The sequence below is a fragment of the Ictidomys tridecemlineatus genome, chromosome 7 (genome assembly GCF_052094955.1).
Source record: "Ictidomys tridecemlineatus isolate mIctTri1 chromosome 7, mIctTri1.hap1, whole genome shotgun sequence".
In the NCBI taxonomy this organism is placed as follows: domain Eukaryota; kingdom Metazoa; phylum Chordata; class Mammalia; order Rodentia; family Sciuridae; genus Ictidomys; species Ictidomys tridecemlineatus.
The window spans coordinates 57,204,543-57,228,810 of NC_135483.1; the positions used below are offsets into that span (position 1 = coordinate 57,204,543).

General features: G+C 34.7%; 1 protein-coding gene across 14 annotated transcripts in view; it reads left to right on the forward strand.

Annotated features, from left to right (window-relative positions):
* Stau2 (staufen double-stranded RNA binding protein 2) overlaps positions 1–24,268 on the forward strand; it is a 298,417-nt gene that overhangs the window by 122,476 nt on the left and 151,673 nt on the right. For all 14 annotated transcript variants that reach the window (XR_013423950.1, XM_040293940.2, XM_078017023.1 and 11 more), the window contains 3 exons: positions 211–348; positions 4,283–4,414; positions 18,001–18,061. Coding sequence is in view for 13 of the 14 variants with exons in the window: in XM_040293940.2 (XP_040149874.1) it covers positions 211–348; positions 4,283–4,414; positions 18,001–18,061 (331 nt within the window). In the remaining variant the exon portion in view is untranslated. The remainder of the gene's footprint in view (positions 1–210; positions 349–4,282; positions 4,415–18,000; positions 18,062–24,268) is intronic.

Below are 24,268 nucleotides of genomic sequence, written 5' to 3' on the forward strand. Positions count from 1 at the left end.
AAGACCTGTAAGTCTAAATCCCATAAAAGCTTTATTTATGGGTCTATTTTATGATTTGCCTTCATAAATCTTCATAAATGACTCTTGTTTACCTTCTGCAGTCACACTTTAGGGGTGTAGAGATAGAGGGGAGAACGATGGTTTCTTTAATGATCCAATAACAAGTTTTCTGGGCTTATTTTGAAATTTTTTTCTTTAATTATTTTGTAGGCTGGACCAGAATATGGTCAAGGAATGAACCCCATTAGTCGCCTGGCTCAAATTCAACAGGCCAAAAAAGAAAAGGAACCAGATTATGTTTTGCTTTCAGAAAGAGGAATGCCTCGACGTCGAGAATTTGTGATGCAGGTATTTCTAACCTTTATATTAAAAACTGATAAAGCTATTGAAAACATTTAGAAATCCTCAGGTTGGAATAGAGATATGGGGGAAAGACAAACTAGAACTTGATAGCAGAAAATAAATCGATGTTTACATTTGAACTTGTAAACCTGTCAACTTGATGGATACATACTAGTGTCAAGGACATGCTAGAATAGACAAGATGAGTTTTTGATGGGCCTATGAGTTCACACGGGCTATGTACCCAGAGTTTATCATTTAATGTCTATCTTTTAATTTTATGTTACATTTTGCAGCCAGAGTCCATTAACTGCTGGGAATTGGAGACAAATGGAATTAGAAACAAAATTTAGAAGAATGGATGTAATAGATGGAGCAAGGCCAAAATCATGAATTCCTGGGCTATCAGGGAAATTAGTTAGGACAGTGAGCTGCCTACCTAACCATTGTGGGGACTAAGGGATTCAGAATTGCTTGAGGGATCTAATTGCTGCATTGTGCAGCCAAGAACTTCGAAGGATGCTTACCTTATGTGTTGGTAGATGGTGGGGACTGGGAATGAGGTGGAATGCTTAAAATACCCTCCTTTTCAAATTTTATCTATCCAGTCTTTATTTGTCAATTAAAACCATGGTCTTGAAATCTTGGTTTTAATATTTTATTTGTATTTGCAGTTAATATTTAGTACATTATCATTGTGAAGTGTTTTTTTAAAGTGGCATGTGGCTAATGAAGCTTTCTCTCTCTTTTTTTATTTTTTGTACAAAACATAGTGACATCTGGTAACACAATTCAACTTTTGATTTGTGGATCACTTGTTCAATTGATTTTTCTTTTCTAGCAACTTAAAAAAATGAATAAGACGAATTTATAAGAATCCATTATATATTCTGGATGTGAGCCGTGGCATTTCAAATGTCATCCTCTGTGTTGTGACTATCATTTTTTAATAGTGCTTTTTTAAGAAAAGTAATTTTAAATGCAATCACTCTTCCTTTATTTTAGCTTTATAATAAGTCTAAAGAGCCAGATAAATAAGTGCTCTCATCTCTTTCGCCATAGGATCTTGGCTATTTTTAGCACATTGCATTACTGTATAAATTTTGTAATCAGCTTGTCAAAATCATAAAAGTATTTGTGGGGTTTTGACTGGAATTTATTGAATTTATATGTCAATTTAAAGAGAAATGATAATCATTATACTACTATTTTCTTCAATCCATGAACATGGCATAATCATTCTAATAGGATTTACTCATTAATCATTATTGTTTGCTGTGTACATTCCCTACACTTCCTAGGTCTCTGGTTTTCATTTAGTGTGAATAGTATCTTTTAGTATTTTTCATTTTCTAGTTGAATGTTGATGGAATATAGGAATGCAGTTGGTTTTTGGTACACTGACATTTTTATACAGAGAGCTTTTTGGATTCTCATTAATTCTTAAATTTACTTGTAGATTTTCTTGGATTTCTTATAAGTGACTATAAATAATGACATTTCCCCTTTCTAATTCTTTATCTTATTTTTTTATTGCTCTATTCAGGATTTGTAGTAATGTTAAATACTAGGAATGACAAGGCATTGTTTTCTTGTTTCTAATCCAAAATGTCTTCTTCTTCTTCTTCTTTTTTAGTACTAGGGCTTACCACCGAGCTATACTTCCAGCCCTTTTTATTTTCTATTTTGAGATAGGGTCTTGATAAGTTGCTGTGGACCTTGTTAAGTTGCCCCGGCTAACTTTGAACTTGTGATCCTCTTGCCTCAGCCTCCTGTGTAGCTGGGATTATAGGCATATGCCCCTGTGCCCAGCTCTAATCTTTAAGTTTCAGCATTAAGTACAGTGTTAGATGAGGTCTGCTGTATGTTTTTTGTAAAATTCCCTTCATCATATTAAGGAAATTTTCTTCTTTTCCTAGTTTGCTAATAGTTTTCATCATGAGTAAAGGTTGGATTTTAAATTTTACCAAATACTTTTGTTTCATTTATTAGGATGATCAAATTGGTTTGTCTCTTCATCCTGTTATATAGTACATTCCGTTGATTGCTTTTGTTTGCCTTTCACATATTCTCATATCACCCCCCTCCTCCACCGCCCCCTTTTTCCCCCTTGTACATGCTAGGCAAATGCTTAACCATTTCTTTAGTAGTTATGTAGTTCTATTCAGTTATAGACTCTTTTTGTGGAATTTTGGTAACTTGTATTGTTGAACAGCTTTTCCATTTTATTTAAATAGTTTTTAAAAAATATAAAATTATTTTGAATATTTCTTACAGTTTTGTAATGGGACAGAAGCTGTGGTAATTTCCCTTTTCATTCTTACTTGTGTCTTTCTCTCTCTCTCTCTCTTTTTTTTTCTTGATCAGTCTTACCTTGGTTTATCATTTTAACTTTTTAAAGAAACCAGCTTTTGGCTTCTCTATTGTATTTTATTTTTCATTTCTTTAATTTTTGCTCTTGTATTTATTCTTATGTTTTCTCAGTTTGATTTTGCATGTTTGTAACTTCTTGAGATGGATGTTATGTCATTTTATGCCCTTCTATATTCTACTATGACTACACATTTCTTCTAGATCCTGCTGCATCCTTCAAGTTTTGATATATTTTATTGTTTATTTAAAATACTTTCTAATTTCTATTGGGATTTTATCTTTTACCCATGGATTATTTAGAATTGCATTTTTTCATTTTCTCAGTTGTGGTTAACTTTTTATCTCTGAGATTATTGAATAAAACCAAATCCTACTATAGTTGTATATTTTCTCTGTCTCTTTGTGTTCCTTGTAATTCTGCTTTCTAACTTAATTTTTATATTTGTAGTATCTCTTTGCACATGCATCTTTTAAACAGCATTGCCCAACTCAGAAAATGTTCATGTGAATGTAAGATGACTCTTGTATATGTAAATATATATATGTTTGCAACACATGTGTGTTTAAATTACTCACAAAATACAACTGTGGAATAGTTTGCTGTTTACTGAGTAAATGTGATTGATTTAATAGTATGTTGATATGGATTATTTTGTTTGTTTACTATATATAAATGTTCATTTTTTAATTTTGGTACTGGGAATTGAATCCAGAAATGCTTTACCATCAAGCTATATCCCCTCGCCTCTGCCCCCAAGCCTTTTATATTTTTATTTTGAGACAGGGTCTCACTAAATTGCTGAGGGCCCACTAAGTTGCTGAGGCTAACCTCGAACTTGCTATCCTCCTGCCTTATTCTCCCAAGTTGCTGGGATAACAGGCATATACTACTACACCTGACTTCTTGTTTAATTTGCAAAGGAATACTATGAGGTAGTTAATATTATCCCTGCTTTACTAATGATGAACCTGAGGCTTATAGATGTTAAATAATTTGCACTAGTTCATACAGCCAGGAAATAGAATAGTTTCATATCTCAATCTAACTTAAACAGTCTTTATTCTTAACCACCGTATTATATTAACCCTTGTGTGTTAATTCTTTTCTAAAGTATTTAATAAAATCTTTGTAAACTTGCAATGCAATTTGAATATTGGTTTAAATGACATCAATATGGATTTCAACCTTTTCAGTTCATTAATTGAAATAAAGAACACTAAATGTGTAATATGCAACATGAACTCTATGCTAAGATATAAATCTGATTTTCCTGCTTATCTAAATAATACAAGTTTACTGCTTAAAAAATAAAATAATATATCAATTTGTAAGGCAATAAAATGTCCTCTATAAGACTGCTTTCCAGGACAACCCACCACTTTCCTGTATTTTTTTTGTGGGTGTACTTTCATTTATATCTATAAAATAGTGGGATTTATCTTCCTATTTTGTTTTGGACTGAGCTTTTTATTTTTGAATATTAGAGTGGAATACAATGCTTTATAATGTAAGGATTTCCTGTTTGTCAACACACTTATTATTAATTTCTTTCTTTAATTTTATCAGGTCAAGATAGGCAATGAAGTTGCTACTGGAACAGGGCCTAATAAAAAGATAGCCAAAAAAAATGCTGCAGAAGCAATGCTGTTACAACTTGGTTATAAAGCATCCACTAGTCTTCAAGATCAACTTGACAAGGTGAGAATAAAGCTTACATGCCTGTGTGCTTTCTGTCGGAATATTAAAGTGATTAATAAATTCTGATTATGACTAGTATTAAAGTAGGTGTCTATTTTAACTTTTCTAAGGCAGTGCTCTATCTTTATATAAGACAGATATTCCAGGTGCAAAATAACATCTATTTAAGGGGTAAGATGAAATATTAGTTAGTATTTATAATCTTACAATTAGCTAATAATAAAAATTTTTATATGATTGTACATATTCTGTAATATTTGTTGAATAATTTTTAACTTATTGAATGACTGTTTTTGTCAGTTAATTGTTTTTGTCTATAGACGTAGTCTTAATCTGCACCTTTTAAGAACAGAGGTTTTAGCCTTTATTTTGGGAATTAAGCTGAAAACACAGAAATAAGAATTCTGACGTATCTCTTTAGGGCAAGAACTATATTAGACAGACACACTATAAACTGATTTTTCTGTTTACTTTAAATTTAAAGATAAACTCACAGGGTATTTGTTTTCTGCCAAGACCTGTATTCATGGTCCCCAATTTCTTCTACAGCAGTTAATGACATCATTAACACCTACCTCTGTTGCAAGAGATGCACAGAACCCTGAATTCAGGGCTTGGCAGATAACTTGGTGAGAGTTGGCTTAATTTTATTTTGCATTAACTTATTTTATCTATGCATATGTAGAAATTATTCAATGTTTTATTTATATGGAAATTCATAATGAAACAGGCCTAATAAGTACTTTTATAAAACTGATATGCTTTTGATCAGGCCTTTCTTACATAAGGATTCTGTTTCATAGATATCTTTAGTTTCTCCATAAACAAATTTATGAAGTTTAGAATAAGAAATAAAGTTATCTGTTAAAAAATATTTAGCTTTATATTTCCTTTTGAGACAGCCATGATTCTTTTAATGATTAAAAAATCATTTGTGTAGTATTGCTAGCAATTTCAATTTTGTTTTTATAACCTGGCTAGTTAATGCTTTTTCTTCTTTTAAAAGAATTTGTAACGTGAAACCTAACATATGTTCCAGTTTCTGTAGATCTTATATTGTATATATGTTGTTTTAACTTAACACATTTGACTTAAAACTGGTGAGTAATTTATAAAAATATGTCAAAATACATCTCTTCACAGACACTTATTTATACAGTAAGTGAAAGAAAACAAGACAAAAATCAGCGTTAATTTTATTAATTAATTTTATTTATTTGAAAAACATTTCTTGCAAACAAGCTGTATTAGGGTTCTCCAGAGAACTAACCACATACATACACGCACATATACAAACACTCAGAGGGATTTATTTTAAGAAATTGGCCCATTTGATTGTGGAGGGTATTATAGTCTGGTTAGATAGGCTGTCAGGCTGGAGACTCTGAGTTCCAGTTCTAGTCCAAAGGCAGTCTGCTGGGAAATTCCCTTTTGCTCCAGGAGAGCAGCTTTTTGTTCTACTCAGGCTTTCAACTGATAATATGAACTTCATTCTTATGTGGAAGTGCAGTCAACTTTATTTAAAAGGCCCCAATTTAAATGTAAATATCATCCCCAAACTCTCACAGAAACACTTAGAATAAAGTTTGACCAATTATCTGGTCACTATGACTTCACAAGTTAGCACATAAAATTAACCATTACACCCATTAAAACTAAAGATAACAGGGTTACTGAATCTTGGTCTTTACACTCAAGGAATGAACCATTAGATGTTGGGAGTGAGGGGTTTCGATCATACAACAAACATTGTATACGTGTGTTAGGGTACACGGGGATGAGTCTGGAAAGTCAGGAAGAGTTGAGGCCACCATTTTTATATGAAGTAAAGAGCTTGAGGAATCATTCAAGTCTTGAACATGAAAATGAAATGATCTAGTTTGCATTCTTCAAAAGATAATTTGTAAATAATGTGGAAAATGGATTTGGTTAGGGTGAGGCTGAAGGCAGAGAGGCCAGCCAGTAGGCATGTAGAGAGTTATTTCCTCAAGAGATACTGAAGGCCAGGCTCAGTGGCACACACCTTTAATCTTAGCGGCTCTGGAGGCTTGAGGTAGGAGGATCAAGAAGAATTTAAAGCTAGTCTCAGCAATGGTGAGGTGTACTACACAACTCAGTGAGACCCTATCTCTAAATAAAACACAAAATAGAGCTGGGGATGTGGTCGAGTGTCTTTGAGTTCAATCCCTGGTACCACTCCCCTCCTCCCCCACCAAAAGGAGATACCAAGGGTCTAAACTAACACTGTGGTGGCAGAAAGGAGAGGGGAAAGACCCCAGAGATATCTCAACAGTGTAATTGGTACATGATGTGAGTGGCAGATAAGATTCATGAAGGATGGAAGAAGAAGGAGGAGAAAGGAATATCTGCAAAAATGAGGATTGGAGAAAGACTGAAAGCACTAGGTGGTAGTCATATGTTGCAGAGAAATCAAATAAATAAGTACTGGATATTTTGTTTTGCCAACAGATCTTTGGTATGGCAAAAGCAATTTTAAAAACCTGCAAAGCATTTTTTTTTTAAAATAGGTATTATTCATCCATGGTTAAAAGAATTGAAACAATAGATTAAACAAACAAATCAAACAAAAAAGTTTTTCTCATCTTCTCATAATCACAAGGACATCTCCCACTGTGAGTGTGTATTTGTATAGCATTCAGGATAGTGTCTAAGATACATTAAACATTCCATAAGGGCTTGATAAATAAAAATAAAATACATATCCTTATAGGTATATTCTATACATTAATATACCCCCACTTAAAAAATTCAGATTCTTGATGTGCGCTTCAGTGAAATTTGACAAATAGATAATATTTACTCACCACCACAATTAAGACCTTTAGCTTTTCTTGCACTTCCTTAAATTCCTTAATGCTTTATAAAATTAACCTGAGCCCTTACATTCATCCTCTGGTCAAGCAGTGATCTGATTTCTGTTCCTTTTTGCCTTTTGCAGAATATTAAACAATTAAAGTATACATTATATAGTTATTTTGTGTCTACTTCTTATTTCTTGGCATGATGTTTTTTCCCATATTTTTATTGGTACATTATATTTGTACATATTGATGGGATTTGTTGTTACATATTTATTCATGAATACAACATAACAACATAATTTGGCCAATATCACTCCCCAGTATTTCCCATTCCTATCCTTCACCCCTTAGTCCCTTTCCTCTACTGATCTCTCTTTTATTTTACTTCCCCTTTTCCTCTCTAGCTTCCATATACTAGAGAAAACATATAACCCTTAACTTTCTGAGTTTGATGTATTACACTTAACATGATGGTCTTTACTTCCATCCATTTTCCTGCAAATGCCATAATTTCATTTTTCTTGCTGAATAATTCAAAACTCTATTTTGTGTGTGTATATATTACATTTTCTTTATCCATCCATTCATTCATAGATGGAGACTTAGGCTGGTTTTGTAGTTTCACTATTATGAATTGTGCTGCTATAAAAATGAGTATGCATATATCTTACTGTATAAGATGTCTTTAATTCTTCAGGGTAAAGACTGAGAAGTGGTATAGCTGGATATATGATGGTTCCATGCCTAGTCTTTTGAGGAACCTTCATACTGATTTCCATAGCAGTTGTACTAATTTACAGTTCTAATAACAATGTAAAAGTGTTTCTTTTTCTCCACATCCTCTCCAGCATTTATTATTATTTGTATTATTGATGACTGCCAGTCTAACTGGTGTGAGATGAAATCTCATTGTAGTTTTGATTTGCATTTCATTTCCCTCATTGCTAATGGTGTTGAACATTTTTTTCCATGTATTTGTTGGCCATTCATTTATAGTTCGTTTGAGAAGTATCTGTTTAATTCATTAGATTTAACATAATGCTTTTGAAAGTTATCTACCTCACATTTATCATTAGTTTGAGCCTATTATAAAGCAGTTATAAACATTCACTTAGCAATCTTTGTATGTACATATTTCTCTGTTATATCCTGTATGTATGCATTCATTTAATAAGTATGCGTTTAATCTTATAAGAAATTATGAAGCTGTTTTTCCAAACAGGCTGTACTATTTTACATTCCTACCAGCAAAATTTGAAAATTCAACTTGCTCCATATCCTCTCTAGCTCTTGTTGGTATCCTTTTGTGTGTGTGTGTGTGTGTGTGTGTCGGGGCTAGTATGCCTTCTGCATGTGAGGCAAGCCTTCTAAGAACTGATCCACCATCACTTTTTAATTATTATTATTTTTTTAGTTGTAGTTGGACATAATATCTTTATTTTTTTTAATGTGGTGCTGAGGATTGAACCTAGCTCCTCGCACATGCTAAGTGAGCTCTCTACTGCTGAGCCACAACCCCAGCCCCCTACCACCATCACTTTTGATGGTGGTTTGGTCATGCTGTCTCTGGAGATATGTATATGTGTGCACGCACGCATGCACACACATAATTTTTTAAAAATTAAAATTCTTTTATTTTTGGTACTGGGAATTGAACTCAAGGGTGCTTCACCCCTGAGCCACATCTCCAGTTCTTTTTATTTTGAGACAGGGCCTTGCTAAGTTGCTGAGAATAGTCTCAAACTTGTGATCCTCTTTCTTCAGCCTTCCAAATCTCTGGAATTATAGGTGTGCACCACCACACCACCATGTCTGGATCTTTGGATATTTTTAATTGGTGCATTATAATTATACATAATAGTGGGATTCATTGTGACATATTTATACATGCACATAACATAATTTGGTCAGTTTCATTCTTTAGTACATCTTCTTCTGCTCCCTTCCTGTCTTACTTTGGTCTGTTTGGATTTTAGTGTGTATTTCTCTAATAATAATGTTGAGTGTTTATTATCATGTGTTTGTTTATTCCTTGAAGTGTATGTTCAAAATGTTTGCCTTTTTAAAGAATTAGATGGTTTGCTTTCTTATTTACAAGAGTTTTTAAGAATACTGAGTCTTCTGATCCATGAACAAGATTATTTCTCCATTAATTTAGATTTTTGGAAATCTGTCCCTTATTCCATCTTTTTCCCCAAAGAAATTGCATGTATGGGCTGGGATTATGGCTCAGTGGTAGAGTGCTCACCTAACACGTATGAGGCCCTGGGTTCGATCCTCAGCACCACATATTAAGTCAATAAATAAAATGAAGGTATTGTGTCAACTACAACTAAAAAGTATTTTAAAAAAAGAAATTGAATGCACATTTCTTATGTTTATCCTGTTTATTACAGATCAGATTTCAGCCATTTATGTCTGCTAAGAGAGTTACAACTTGTTCAGTCTGGAACCTGCTGTTCAGGTTCTAGATTTTGATTGATGTTCTCTTCTGTTGTTTCTGTGTGTGTAGCGTGGTGTGTGTGTGTGTGTGTGTGTGTGTGTGTGTGTGTGTGTGTGTGTATGTGTGTGTGTGTGAATTTGCTCTTCTGATCAATCTGACATGTTTAAATAGGAACCTTATAAAGCAGTTTCATTAGTGTTAGGGGAGAAATCAGAGAGCAGTAGACTTGGGATTCAGCTGAAGATGAAGAGTTAATCACAGTAAATGTAACCTAGTATTTAAATGTCTTTGGCCATTAGTAGAAGGAAAGGGAGTAAGAAACGAGGCTGGGTATGGTGGCCCACACATCTAATCCAGCCCATCTGTGAAACTTAGGGAAAGCCTGTCTCAAAATTTTAAAAAGAATTGGAGATTAGTTCAGTGATACAGCACCAGGGGTTTAATCCCCAGGATCACCCCATCCCACTACCTCCAGAAAAAGAAAATTAAAAAAAAAAAAAAGGAGGCACAAAATGGTAAATATATTTTTACCAACTTCAATGGAGCTCTCAAATGCATGGGAATGTGCATTTTTCTAATCAACATTCATATATCAGAGAGTAGGGACCATTTATCATGAATGGTTAGAAGCTACAAATGTAAATGACATCAGTTTGTAACAGCCTTTAGAATATTGGACATGGAAGCAAATAGATGACCTGTAGATGGGGATTTGAGGATGAAGCAACAGAAGGACAAAGGGGTAAATAGTTAAGAACTAGAAGGGACATGTCAGATATGGGATCCAAGCAAGGCAGATAATAAGCTAGAAGTAGTGAGAGAGATTGGAAAAGTCAAAGACTCAGAGGACTGAATGAAATTAATTACAAATGTTTATAGAAATAAAGGAAATAATTGAGGTATAAAATAGAAGAGTTACAGGAAGTGAAATTTGGGAGATGAGCTGCTGAGTTTTCTCTTTCTAGGACATGGTTTGTTTAGAGAGGGATCTAATGGATAATGTGTCCTGGGCACTACCCTGATGGTGTTGCTGGGTTCCTCCAGTGCTCCGTATATTTGTGGTCGTGGGCCCCGGAGCATTGGGCCCCCCTGCCCATTTTTTGGCAATGGAGCCTGATGCCTTTCTCCACGATATCATGGGTAAACACCTGGTCCTTCTCTGTTTTTTGATAACAGAGTACCCTCTATGGTGGTTTGAGAATGGCATTCATTAGCCCAATGTCTCCCTCTATGGCATCGTGGGCAAATACCCAGTATTCTACCCCTTTGATACCTAGTATTGTTAAACCCTCCTCCTATGGGGTAATTCCTTTTAAAATGCCCTATTTGTTCACAGTTATAGCATGTTTTTGGCCTGGCATCTAAAGCCTGTTGTACTGCAGCTGCCAAGACTTGCCCTTGTTCATTAATGTCTCTACATAATTTAATATATGTGTTTAAATCTCCATGTTTCCATGGTCTAATGGTCTCCTTACACCATCTGTTCGCTTGTTCATAGGCTAGCTGTTTAATTAATGGCATTGCTTGTTCTGTATCCCCAAAAACTCTGGTAGCTGTTTGAATAAGCCTATCTACAAATTCAGCGTAAGGTTCATTAGCTCCTTGTATTACCTTAGATAATTGACCTTGTAAATCTCCATGTCCTTGTAAAGTCTTCCATACCCTAACCGCATCTACAGCAATTTGTGAGTATATGGCAGGATCATATGCAATTTGTTGCTGCTGACCCTCATAAGGTCCCTTTCCTAACAACATATCTAGATTTCTCTGAGGATAACTGGCTGCTGCATTTTGCCTAGCCGTCTCCGTGCAAAATTCCTCATTGGCAACCTTCCATAACAGGTATTGTCATCCATTTAGCACAGCTTTACACATACTAGTCCAGTCTGCTGGCGTCATGTTCACATTGGTAATGGACTCGACCATGCTTACAGTGAAGGATGCTTGAGGACCATAGGTTGTTACAGCCTCTTTTAGCTGCTTCACTGTTTTGAAATCTAAAGCATGGTGAATTCGCTGCCCTCCTACCTGCTCAAATACAGGGCATACTAATGTTTGAGGTCCTGTCTCAGGATCCCATCTACCAACTATGGGGGTTGGGGGTCTCCCAGCATATGGAGGTGGAGCTGTTGGGTGGACACTTACGCCCTCTGGTGATAGAAAGGTATTAGTAGCAGTCTCCTGTTTTACCTTTTCCCCTGATGACTTTTTCTGCTCTAAACTTTCTTCCCCTTTCTGACAATCTTGAGAGGCCTCCTCTTTGACTTGATCTAAAATGTCTTCTCCTTGACTAAGTAAACAAGATTGTATCAACGTCCATAACAGTAATGTGTCAACTGGCAGAGTTCCTGGGCTTTCCTTTTCTATCCTTTTTAAATCTTCAATGTATGCCCTAATTGTTCTTGATATTAATGGGGTGCCTCCTTCCCTAAAAATTTACTTAACATTTTTTCGGTTTGTTTTTTTTACTAATTTTTAATTCCATATTTCCATGACAAAGATACTCCTCACTAAGATAATGCAAAACAAAACCGAGACAAAATGAAACAAAAATGGAACAAAAATTCATTATGATGGCCTTTCTATCCTCCTGAAATGTACATCCATCCTTTCTCCCTATCTGTTCCTCAGACGCAAATAGTTTTTCCTCAGATGTGAGCAGTTTTTCTTCTGTCTCACCCATATCCAGGGACAGGCAACTTAAAACAAAAGCAAAACAAAACGAAAGAAGAATCTTAAAATGGCTACCCATCCTCTCGCCCTGCCCTCAGCGGCGAGCAGTTTACCTTATCACTTATCCTCAGTGCGTGCGGGCCTCCAAATGCCAGCCGCCAAATGCTGCAGTCTGGCTGGGCACAATTCATGAGCCACTTATAAAGCAGGAACAAACTTTATTTTTAGAACACACACGCCGCACCACGAGAGCTCTTCAGGAATTCCCTTCCACCACCGGCTCTTCCATGAGCACCTCAACCACCACTCTTCCTGCCCTTGAGGACGATTGTCTGGGTTGTGTGGGCGGAGCCAAAAGAATCCCCCAGTGAGCAGCTCCATGGTCTGAAAAGGCAGGGAAACAGCCCAATGAGCATCACCGCAGAGGAGCCGATCAGCTGGAAGTTTGCTGGGGCCGCTGTGAGCCAATCAGCTAGAAGTTTGCTGGGGCTGCTTTGGCTGTGGCTCTGAACAATTAATAATCACTTTAACTTTGTCCCTGTTGACTTTATTTCCTCATATTCTCTTAAAAGGGTGAGAATTTTCAATATTAGACATAGCTCTCAGATGAAAATTGTTACTTCACTGTTTCAAATATATAGTTAAAATAAAAAAGCAAGGTAAAGGACAGAGAAATTAATACAATTATGTAATAGTTTTTTTTAATTCTACATTTAAAAATGTAATTTATTAATTTGGAAAGTCTAGCCAGAGTCCTGAGGCTAATTGTGGAACTGCTCTAGAATTCCTGAAACATAAATATTTTTCTAAGAACTTAAATAGTTGTTGGAGTGTTGGAGCTATTTTTTTTAAAGAGAGAATGAGAGAGAGAGAGAGATTTTAATATTTATTTTTTAGTATTTGGCAGACATAACATTTTTGTTTGTATGTGGTGCTGAGGATTGAACCCGGGCCGCACTCATGCCAGGTGAGTGTGCTACCGCTTGAGCCACATCCCCAGCCCAGGAGCTATTTTTTTTAATATTTATTTTTTAGTTGTAGTTGGACACAACACCTTAATTTATTTATTTATTTACTCACCCATTTATTTATTTATTTTTATGTGGTGCTGAGGATCGAACCCAGGACCCTGCACGTGCTAGGCAAGTGCTCTACTCGTGAGCCACAACCTCAGCCTCTGTTGGAGCTATTAATAAAATTAAATGTAAAGAAAGAATGAAAAAAATATTGAATATATTTTCTTTCTGCTCACAAGGTTTTCATACTGATAACAATTTTTAGTGGTTTTTCAAAATCTTTTAAAATTTCTGTCATCCTTGGAGGGATCTGCTTCTCCATCAGAGTGCTGTTTATTTGCAAATAATCCCTTTCCATTGAGGCCACTTTTGCACATTTCCATTAGTTTCAAACTCTGTTCTTTATCCCAGTGTCTTTCTTTTTTTTAAAATATTTTTTTAGTGGTTGATGTACCTTTTAATTAATTGATTTATTTATATGTGGTGCTGAGGATCGAACCCAGAACCTCACACATGCTAGGCAAGTGCTCTGCCACTGAGCCACAATGCCAGCCCCTCTTTCTTCTCTTTCTTAGATGCACAGTTCACACTTAATCCATGCTTTCTATTCATTTTTTTCTTCAGCTTTTTCTTTCGTTCCAAATGAAAAGGTACTAACTAGTATGATTACTGTTTTCTCAAAAAGCTCTGTTTGACATCCTGACACTTCTACATGTTAGCTGTATAACCTCAGACTGGCTATTGAGCACCTCTAACCCTAGTTTGCTTCTCTGTGAAGTTGAATATTAATATCATCTTATGAGATTTTTGTGAGAATGAAAATGAGATGATCTCTATCAATGTAAAATACCTAGCGAATTACCAACCATACTTAAGTGTCTTAAGTGTCAGCTGGTAACTATTACCTCTGTCAGCCTATTTTGTTATACAGCAGTTTTTGTCCTGTGAAGGATGCCTATGTTAGCATTTTCTAGTAGAAGATTACAGTAGTGATCTTGCAGGTGTGGAAGAAGACAGGATTTGTGTTTTAAGGAGATAAAAGAGATAATTAAAGGAAGAAAGAGATGCTCATTTGAAGCTGTTGGTTGTTTCTAATATACCATGCTATTTATCTGCAAATAGTCCCTTTCCATTGAGGCCACTTTTGCACATTTCCATTAGTTTCACGGAAGATGGAAGGAGACCCTCATTGTTATACATTTTGCACATTTCCATTAGTTTCAACTTGTTTTTCAGAATTCTTTATTTTCTTTTGTTCTGCTATTGTATCTTGTTATCCTTAAGATGTATAATAAAAATGAAAGAGATAAAGAAGAGAAAAAATTTGAAAGCCATTTGGTTAACTCTTTCCTAAAATTATGTTTTTGGTGAAAGTCAGGAGTTTCCCAGAATGGATAAAGTAACACTTGTATTTTTTTTTTAATTAATTGCTCAAGACAATACAATGATCATGACATATCATACATTTGATTCAAATGGGGTATGAATTCTTATTTTTCCACGTGTACAGATTGCAGAATCACATTGGTTATATAGCCACGTTTATACCTAAAGCAATACTAGTGTGTGTTGTATTCTGCTGCCCTTCCTATCCTCCCTCCCCTCCCCTCCCCTCTCCTCCCCTTCCATCACCTCTCTTTACCCAATCTACTGTGACAAATTTCTCTCTCTTTTTTTTCCTTCCCCCTCACATCCTCTTATATGTAATTTTGTATAACAATGAGGGTCTCCTTCCATCTTCCAGGCAAATTCCCCTTCTCCCTCCCATTCCCTCCCACCTTTCGTCCCTGTTTAGTGGTAATTCTCATGCTCTTCCTCCCTACTCTGTTTTGAGTCACCTCCCTTATATCAAAGAAAACATTCTGCATTTATTTTTTAGAGATTAGCTAATTTCACTTAGCATAATCTGCTGTAATGCCATTCATTTCCCTGCAAATGCCATGATTTTGTTATTTTTTAGTGCTGAGTAATATTCCATTGTGTATAAATGCCACATTTTTTTTTTTTATCCATTCATCTATTGAAGGGCATCTAGGTTGGTTCCACAGTTTAGCTATTGTGAATTGTGCTGCTATGAACATTGATGTAGCTGTGTCCTTGTAATATGCTCTTTTTAGGTCTTTTGGGTATAGTCTGAGAAAGGGAATAGCTGGGTCAAATGGTGGTTCCATTCCCAGCTTTCCAAGGAATTTCCATACTGCTTTCCAAATAGGCTGAACCAATTTGCAGTCCCACCAGCAATGTACAAGTGTACCTATTGCCCCACATCCTCGCCAGCACTTGTTATTGTTTGACTTCATAGTGGCTGCCATTCTTACTGGAGTGAGATAGTATTTTAGAGTGGTTTTAATTTGCATTTCTCTGATTGCTAGAGATAGTGAGCATTTTTTCATGTATTTGTTGATTGATTGTATATCCTCCTCTGAGAAGTGTCTGTTCAGATCCTTGGCCCATTTGTTGATTGGGTTATTTGTTTTCTTATTGTTTAATTTTTTGAGTTGTTTGTGTACTCTGGAGATTAGAGCTCTATCTGAAGTATGAGGGGTAAAACTTTGTTCCCAGGATGTAGGCTCCCTATTTACCTCACTTATTATTTCTCTTGCTGAGAAAAAACTTTTTAGTTTGAATGTGTTCCATTTGTTGATTCTTGATTTTAACTCTTGTGCTATAAGTGTCCTATTAAGGAATTTGGAGCCCGACCCCACGAGATGGAGATTAGGGCCAACTTTTTCTTCTATTAGATGCAGAGTCTCTGGTTTGATTCCTAGCTCCTTGATCCATTTTGAGTTAACTTTTGTGCATGGTGAGAGAAAGGAATTCAATTTCATTTTGTTGCATAAGGATTCCCAGTTCTCCCAGCACCATTTGTTGAAGATGCTATCCTTTCTCCATTGCATGCTTTTAGCACCTTTGTCTAATATAAGGTAGTTGTAATTTTGTGGATTGGTCTCTGTGTCCTCTGCTCTGTACCATTGGTCCATCCACCTGTTTTGGTACCAGTACCATGCTGTTTTTGTTACTGTTGCTCTGTAGAATAGTTTAAAATCTGGTATTGCTATACCATCTGTTTCACTCTTCCTGCTTAGAATTGCTTTAGCTATTCTGGATCTTTTATTTTTCCAGATGAATTTTATGATTGCTTTTTCTATTTCTGCAAGGAATTTTGATTGGCATTGCATTGAACCTATAGAGTACTTTTGGTAATATGGCCATCTTAATGATATTAATTCTGCCTATCCATGAACAAGGTATATCTTTCCATCTTCTAAGGTCTTCTTCTATTTCTCTCTTTAGGGTTCTGTAGTTTTCATTGTATAGGTTTTTCGCCTCTTTTGTTAGGTTGATTCCCAAGTATTTTTTTTTTTTTTTGAGGATATTGTGAATGGGGTGGTTGTCCTCATTTCCATTTCAGAGGATTTGTCACTGATACACAGGGATGCCTTTGATTTATGGATGTTGATTTTACATCCTGCCACTTTGCTGAATTCATTTACTAGTTTTAGAAATTTCCTGGTAGAACTTTTTGGGTCTGCTAGGTGTAGGATCATGTCATCCGCAAATAGTGCTAATTTAAATTCTTCTTTTCCTATCTTTATGCCTTTAATTTCTTTCGTCTAATTGCTCTGGCCAGTGTTTAGAGAACTATGTTGAATAGAAGTGGTGAGAGAGGGCATCCCTGTCTTGTTCCAGATTTTAGAGGGAATGCCTTCCATTTTTCTCCATTTAGAATAATGCTTGCCTGAGGCTTAGAATAAATAGCTTTTACAATGTTGAGGTAAGTTCCTGTTAACACTTCTATTCTTAATTTAACTTTAGGATTGATAAAGAAGCTCTTTTAGTCACTTTAGTACTTCTGATTACTAATATTGTTTATTTACAAATGAATTAAATATTTTTTAATCACTTAGAGCCTATCTTATACATACTACACTTAATATTAGTCTCCCTTTCTCCCCTTCCCTTTCCTCCTTCCCCCCTCTTTCTTCCTTCCTTCTTTCCTTCCTTCCATTCTTTCATTCTTTCTTTCTACCAGGGATTGAACTCAGGCACACTTAACCACTGAGCCATGTCCCAAGCCCCTGTTGTATTTTATTTTGAGACAGGGTCTTGCCAAGTTGCTCTACGGCCTCACTAAATTGCTGAGGTTTGCTTTGATCTTATGATCCTCCCACCTCAGCCTCTCAAGCTGCTGAGGTTACAGGTGTGTGTCACTGCACCAATATTAGGCTTTTTTGATACTTTCAATTGTAAATTTACACATGCAGTTGAAAGTTGATGGAGAGTTAGAAATAGATTCAAATATAGATAAGAGATAGATGATATTGTTTACATTAGTTACTCTTTTTCTTATACCTTTTTATTCTATCTATCTATCTATCTATCTATTTATTTTTATGTGGTGCTGAAAAATCTAACCTAGTGCTTTCTGTGTGAGGCAAGCACTCCACCACTGAGCTGCAACCCTAGGCCCCATTAGTTACTCTTGTAGCCATCTTCTCTTTGGAGAGAGTGCACAGAACTACCATAGAAGAAATCATTACCCTTACTTTGCTTAATTGATTGTCAGTATTTTATTTCATTTTGTAAATTAGCCTTTTTCTCTGGATTTAAACAATTGATTTAATCTTTCAGACAGGGGAAAACAAAGGCTGGAGTGGTCCAAAGGCTGGGTTTCCTGAACCAACAAATAACAGTAAGTTCTCATTTTTATGTTGTCTGCATTTAGTGTTCATCAGTAGTACTGACTGGTTCTGTCTGGATGCTGCTTTAAACATTGTGGAGGATATAGGGGAGTTGTGGTGTTTGCTTTCCTGAAAGAAAACTGGAAACTAAGACATAGACACTCATATCCTTAAAATGGCGAAACAATTGCAGATTCATATAGTGATGATATTTTTCAAACTGTCATTTTATTGATATAATATTCTTATAAAAATAAAAAAGCAATTATCTACAAATCAATTAGCTCTGAGATCAGCTGTTTTCAAAGTTAATTCTTTTAATGTCTATGCAAATATTTATATAATTATACTGATAAAATTTTTATTGTGTTGTTTTCTTTTAATAGTGCTATAAACATTTTCCACATTTTGCTGAGTCATTAGAATTTTTATTATTTAATTAAAATCACTAAATATAAATATAAAGTTGCTTATGGTCTTATTTCATGTATAGTATTCTTAATGCTTAAAACTCAATTTCTGTTTATTTCTTTTTCAAATGTATTTAATCAAGATATTTTGCACTGGACTTTTAGACACTGTACCCTCTTAAAAACATCTGTTTTCACTGAAATGACCATTTTACTGTAAATCAATGAATGAAAACATTTGGTTTTGAAAATGCTCAATTTATCTAATTTTTAACCCTGTTTCTCTTCCTTACAACCTCTAGGCACTGAAAAAGGAGGTTAAATCTGAAAATTGCCATAACAAGGGGTATTTAGTCTTTAAGATTGGCAGCTTACATCTTTATGTATATATAATGAAATTAATAACAGATATTACCAATGCATGCTTGTAAGAATTGAATTCTTGACTCAACTAGCCTCTTGAAAAGAATATTTCAGTGAGCTAATGGTATTTTTAGGGTAACTTTCTGAGAATAATTTAAATTAATGTGACTGAGAGACCTTGGACTATACAGTAGTGTTGAAAAATGTGATGAGTTTTGTATATACACCATAGAAAAAATGGAATCAGTTCAGGATTCTAAGAGAGTATATTTAATTCCTTTGATGTTTGAATATATTAGCTTATAATAACTTGATAAGAGAACATAGGGAACATTAAAATTGATTGAAGTTTTGTGTAAAGTATTTTAACATAGTACCTGTTTCTAGTAATTTTGTAATGAATGTTGATTTCCTTCCATCCTCCTTTCCCCATCTTTTATAAAAGTGATAAAAGTCTAAGTACTCTTGCCAAAAATTTAATTCTTATACTTTTTATTTGTCAGATATATTTTATCATGAACATTGTGACTAAAGAATAGTTTATTCTTGAGTCATATTTTGACACTAGCCATGTTTTTGAAGAACATATGAACATTACATATTTGAATATGGAAGTCATATAGTGATTAACTGGACATGAAATCACATTGTAGATAGCCTACAGGCTGTATCACTAAACAGATATTAGGGGTTGTAGCTCAGTGGTAGAGCACTTGCCTCACATGTGTGAGGCACTGGGTTCGATCCTCAGCACCACATAGAAATAAATAAATAAATAAATAAAGATATTGTGTCCATTACAACCAAAACATTATTTAAGAAAAAACACATTTCTAAAACAAACAATAAACAGAGATATTTTGGCTGTTAGTATTATGTGTTGATTTTTTTTTAACTTGCTAAATGATACTGGAACTCCTTTGCAAATATGAAAAGAATATATTAAAAAAAGGCTAATTGCTGGGTTTCTGTTCTCAGGACTAAAAGGCTCAGGGGTCACTCCAGGTAAACAGGGCTAACTGGGCTGCATGAAATAACCACACAAGAGACACAAATACCTTTTTCTTTGGGGTCGCTGTGACTGCTCCTCTTAAGGGTCCGCAGAAAGAGAGAGAGAGCGAGCGCGAGAGAGAGAGTGCGCATACGTACTGACCCTTTTATTGAGGAGAAGCTATTCAAATGAGGCAAGGGGTCAGGTTTCAGAGGGCTGAGTCTATCTTCATGATGTCCACTGTCAGCAGGTTGACTAAAAACCTGGGTTGGCCACATCCAAGGGCACAGTAAGAGAAGGGAACACATACAAGGCACTTCCATGCAAGATTCTATCCTAAACAGGGTAAGGGGTAATATTACAAAGGAACAGGTGAGCCTAGCTCCACCCATGGGGCTGTAGCAAGACATGCCCAGGCACGAAGACAGTCACTTGAACCCTAGAAGAGTGCAGCAGTCTAGTAGCATGGTTGCCTGACACCACATTGCCCAGCAGGGGAGTTAACTCAGTCTCGTGCGAGGTTGGTCTCCCACAGCTAATCAGTTTATTAAGTGATCAGAAATATGTAAGAGTGCCCCAAAGATTGTTTAACCTATTTGAAGCCAGTTTAAAACAACTAAATTGAGCTTGGTGCAGCGGTGTGTGCCTATTTAGCTACTCAGGAGGCTGAGACAGGAGAATCACAAGTTTGAGGCTAGCCTGGACAACTTAGCAAGACCTTGTCTCAAAATAAAAAATAAAAATGGACTGGAGATATAGCTCAGTGGTAAAGCACCCCTGGGTTCAATTCCCAGTACCAAAACAAAACAACAACAAATTAACTAAACTGTTAAAACTTTAAGAATTTCTCTGTTCTATAATGGTTCAAATTTGGAATTTCAAAGAATATTCTTACATCCCTTCCCGACTGTGAGGATAACAAAGCTGACATAATTCTTCAAATTAACACAGGTGGTTCTGCCTCAGGTTACCATAGATGATGAGAATCTGAAGAATAGAAACTGTAGTGTAGCCCAAGGTTTGATGGCTCACTAATGAACGAAGCTCCAGATCCATCAGAGCCAGTATAAAACTACTTAAATACATTAGGAAAAAGTTGGTTTCTGCTTAGTAATGGATCACTGAGGTGATAAGTCAATTACATGAAAATTAATTTAATGGTAATATTTAGGTTAACTTCTCTTCTATTTGATCAGTTCCTTAAGTTTGAAATTCTGCTCTAAGTGATTTCTGCCCTATGAAAAATACCTGTTAACATTTTAGGCAAGGGTTAAATCTTGGATCTTTTAGGATGACACAGGTTGAGGAAGATAGAAATTTGAGGTTGCCAGCACTAGGTGCCTTAATGACATATTGTCGAGCCATGAACAGTTCATTTTATATCTTATTTTCAATATGCTATGTTAAGAGTTATATATACAAATTTATAATGTTGAGACACTTAAATTATTGAATATTTGTACAATGATTAACCAACCTTGAAAAACATCTGAAAAGGTAACATTAACCTTGTGAAAAACATTGTGTTGTCATGAAGTGACTCTCTGCATCATTTTGTCAAATTCTACATCACTGTAGCTTTGAAGATCAAATTTCTAGCCAATCATTATATGGATAAATAACACAAAATTAACTTGAGTCATAATATACAGAAATTAAAAGAAGGGAATGCAGAGTTGGAAAGTGAAAGAAGGAAATTTTAATCTGGCATAGCTAGCACCTAACTATAAGTAGACAAAAAATGTTAATGTACATGTGCATTTAATTTTTGAAGTGGAAGATTTTTTTTTAAAGATTATAGTCATAGAAACTGCTAACAGTTACAATTGAAAAAAATACTTGAAATGGTTTTGCAAGTGATTGTGATTACATAGACTGGTTTCTCAATTTATTTTCCTGGCTTGATTACCTGCAGCTTTAAAATATGGACCTAATTTTGGTATGCTTCTCAGGCTTTCTTCATCATACTGAAGTATATCAGAACGTAGACTATTCTGTGTTTTTATCCTTCAAATCATTGTCATTATATTGAAGTACTAGAAAATGTTACAATATAATGTGAAGTTTTTGTTAAATTTGTCATAGGGCAATTTTATGCTTGGCATACACATAAAAAGCTAGCTTTGAGGAATGACTAACAAATTTTTTTTAAAAGATCATTCATTTTAAAGATTTACTGATTGCTTATGGAAAACTTTCTAAAATATTTAGATACAGTTCAGTTGATAATATCTTTTTTTTTGTATTCACAGTCCATGTTTCTTATTAATAAAGGGTTTTACTTGAAACAGGTTGTTTCTTAAAGGTGAACTCTAGCTTAATTCAAAATTGGATTAAGCTCAAAGGTATTCACTGGTATGTGCCGAATCCACCCACTAAAATATTATTTGGAAGCATTTTTTCCTCAGAAATATTTTTCCATTAACCTTTAAAAAAGTTTTAGGCCTCATGAAATATGTTGGCTCTTCTAGGTTCATTAGAGAAAACTCAAGACAAATACTTTTGGGACAGAATAGAGTGACTTTTTCAGGATTTAAGTTGACTCAGTAACATTTTTGTCACTTTTGTGTCATATGCAAGTCATATGCAGTGTACATCCTAAAACTAGGAAGCTATATTATCCCATTGATAGGATGTTGGATAGGTTGCCTGCTTGTTTCCCTGATAATGGTATACCTTATCTAGAACCTCTACTTATCTTTTTTTTTTCCTGTGGAGTGTGGGGGTTGTCCTTTGATGATAATAGATTAATACATTATTGCTTTAACAGTGTTTTGGGAGAGTTCCCTAAACAAATTCCTTTTGGGGTTCCCGTAACAGAAACCACTTTGTAATGAGACAATTAAAGTAGTTGTAGTCAATTGGATTTAAGTATAAAGCTGAGTGATACATCTTATCTGTTTATTTAGACATAAACAACTGTGTTCAAAATGCAAGAGTGTAGCTGATCTGTAGTGATGTATTTTAGAAAGATTTTGGTGAGTTACCTTTGCTGAGCAGACTGTGCTCTCCATCTGAGACTGCTGATGGAAACGTTCTTTTTACCATGAGCGAGAAAGACTTAATATTCCATAAAGATACCCTCCCCAGATTACCTTGGTGATATGTTGGACTGTCTGAGTGATGAGAAGCTGTAGTCTTTTGTTGTTTTAATTGCTTTGACAAGGATTTGCTTTTCTTGTCCAGTGAATCTAAGGTTAGAGGTAGCGTTAAGTTTGCTTCTATCGTAGTCATGTCGGTTAAGTCTGTGTTTGAAGGCCCATTTGTTTAAAGGAAAAAGAATTTGAGATTAGAAAGTGTTTGATCAGATTAGTACAGATAGCATATTTTCCAAAATATACTTAGGAAAAATTTAATGAATTTAAATTTTCATGATTTAAAAAACTTGCTTGACTTGTGTTTTTATACACAAAATGATTTTCAGATAACAGTTTGTGTGTGTGTGTTTTTTTTTAAAGGCAACCATAAAAACAGTTTAAGGATGCCTTTATTATTGTAGTATGAGAGTATTTTTAAGCATAAGAGCAAAGGGTGAAATGACAAAGAAAAAAAGAGATGAATTTAGATACATGAAAACTAAAAATGGTTTCAGAGCACAGCATAAAAGTAAGAAGTCAAATGACAAATAGAAAGCATAACCTGTGAATATATAGCAACAGGTTAAATGTATAGAGGACACGTGTAAGTTGATTTATTTAAAAAAAAAAAAAAAAGGCCAGTGCCCTGGTAGAAAAAAGAACAGACAATAAATAATGAAAAATTCTCAGCAATACTGAATAAGTACAGAGTAAAAATAAATATTATGAAATTTCTGATGTATAAAAGTTGTCAGGTCTTTAAAAATGATAATTCTACTCCTGAGGAAACACATACTCACATGCTACTGATAGTTTTGAGAACTAGTGTTTTCTTTCTGAAGGTTATTAGCCTAAGTATTAGAACACTTAGACACATTTCTTTTTAAAGCTTAACTAAAAGATAAGGAAAAATAGAATAGGTTTCTATAAAGTAAAACTAGCTTTTATAATTAGAAAAAAATCAAATATATTTAAAATACAGACACAGATTTTAACCAGAAATGCACTAGATTACTATATTTATTTATGTGTTTTTAAATGGTATTTAGTGCTTTAGATAAATGGTCACAACAAGGGTAAAGGGTCAAAATATAAAATTAAAAAACAAAGGCTGCGGATGTAGCTCAGTCAGTAGAGTACTTACCTTGCATGTACAAGGTACTGGGTTCAATCTCCAGCACCGCAAAAATAAGTAAATAAATAAATGAATAAAAAACAAAATGTTATTCCAATTCTCTAAAAATATACTATTATAAACATATGCATTAAGAAAAAGAAAACATGGTAAATATTACCTGGCTATTATAATATAAACAGTGGTTATCAATATATTCTTAAGTTGAGGGTCACTTCTGTTACCTTCCCTCAAATCCCTCT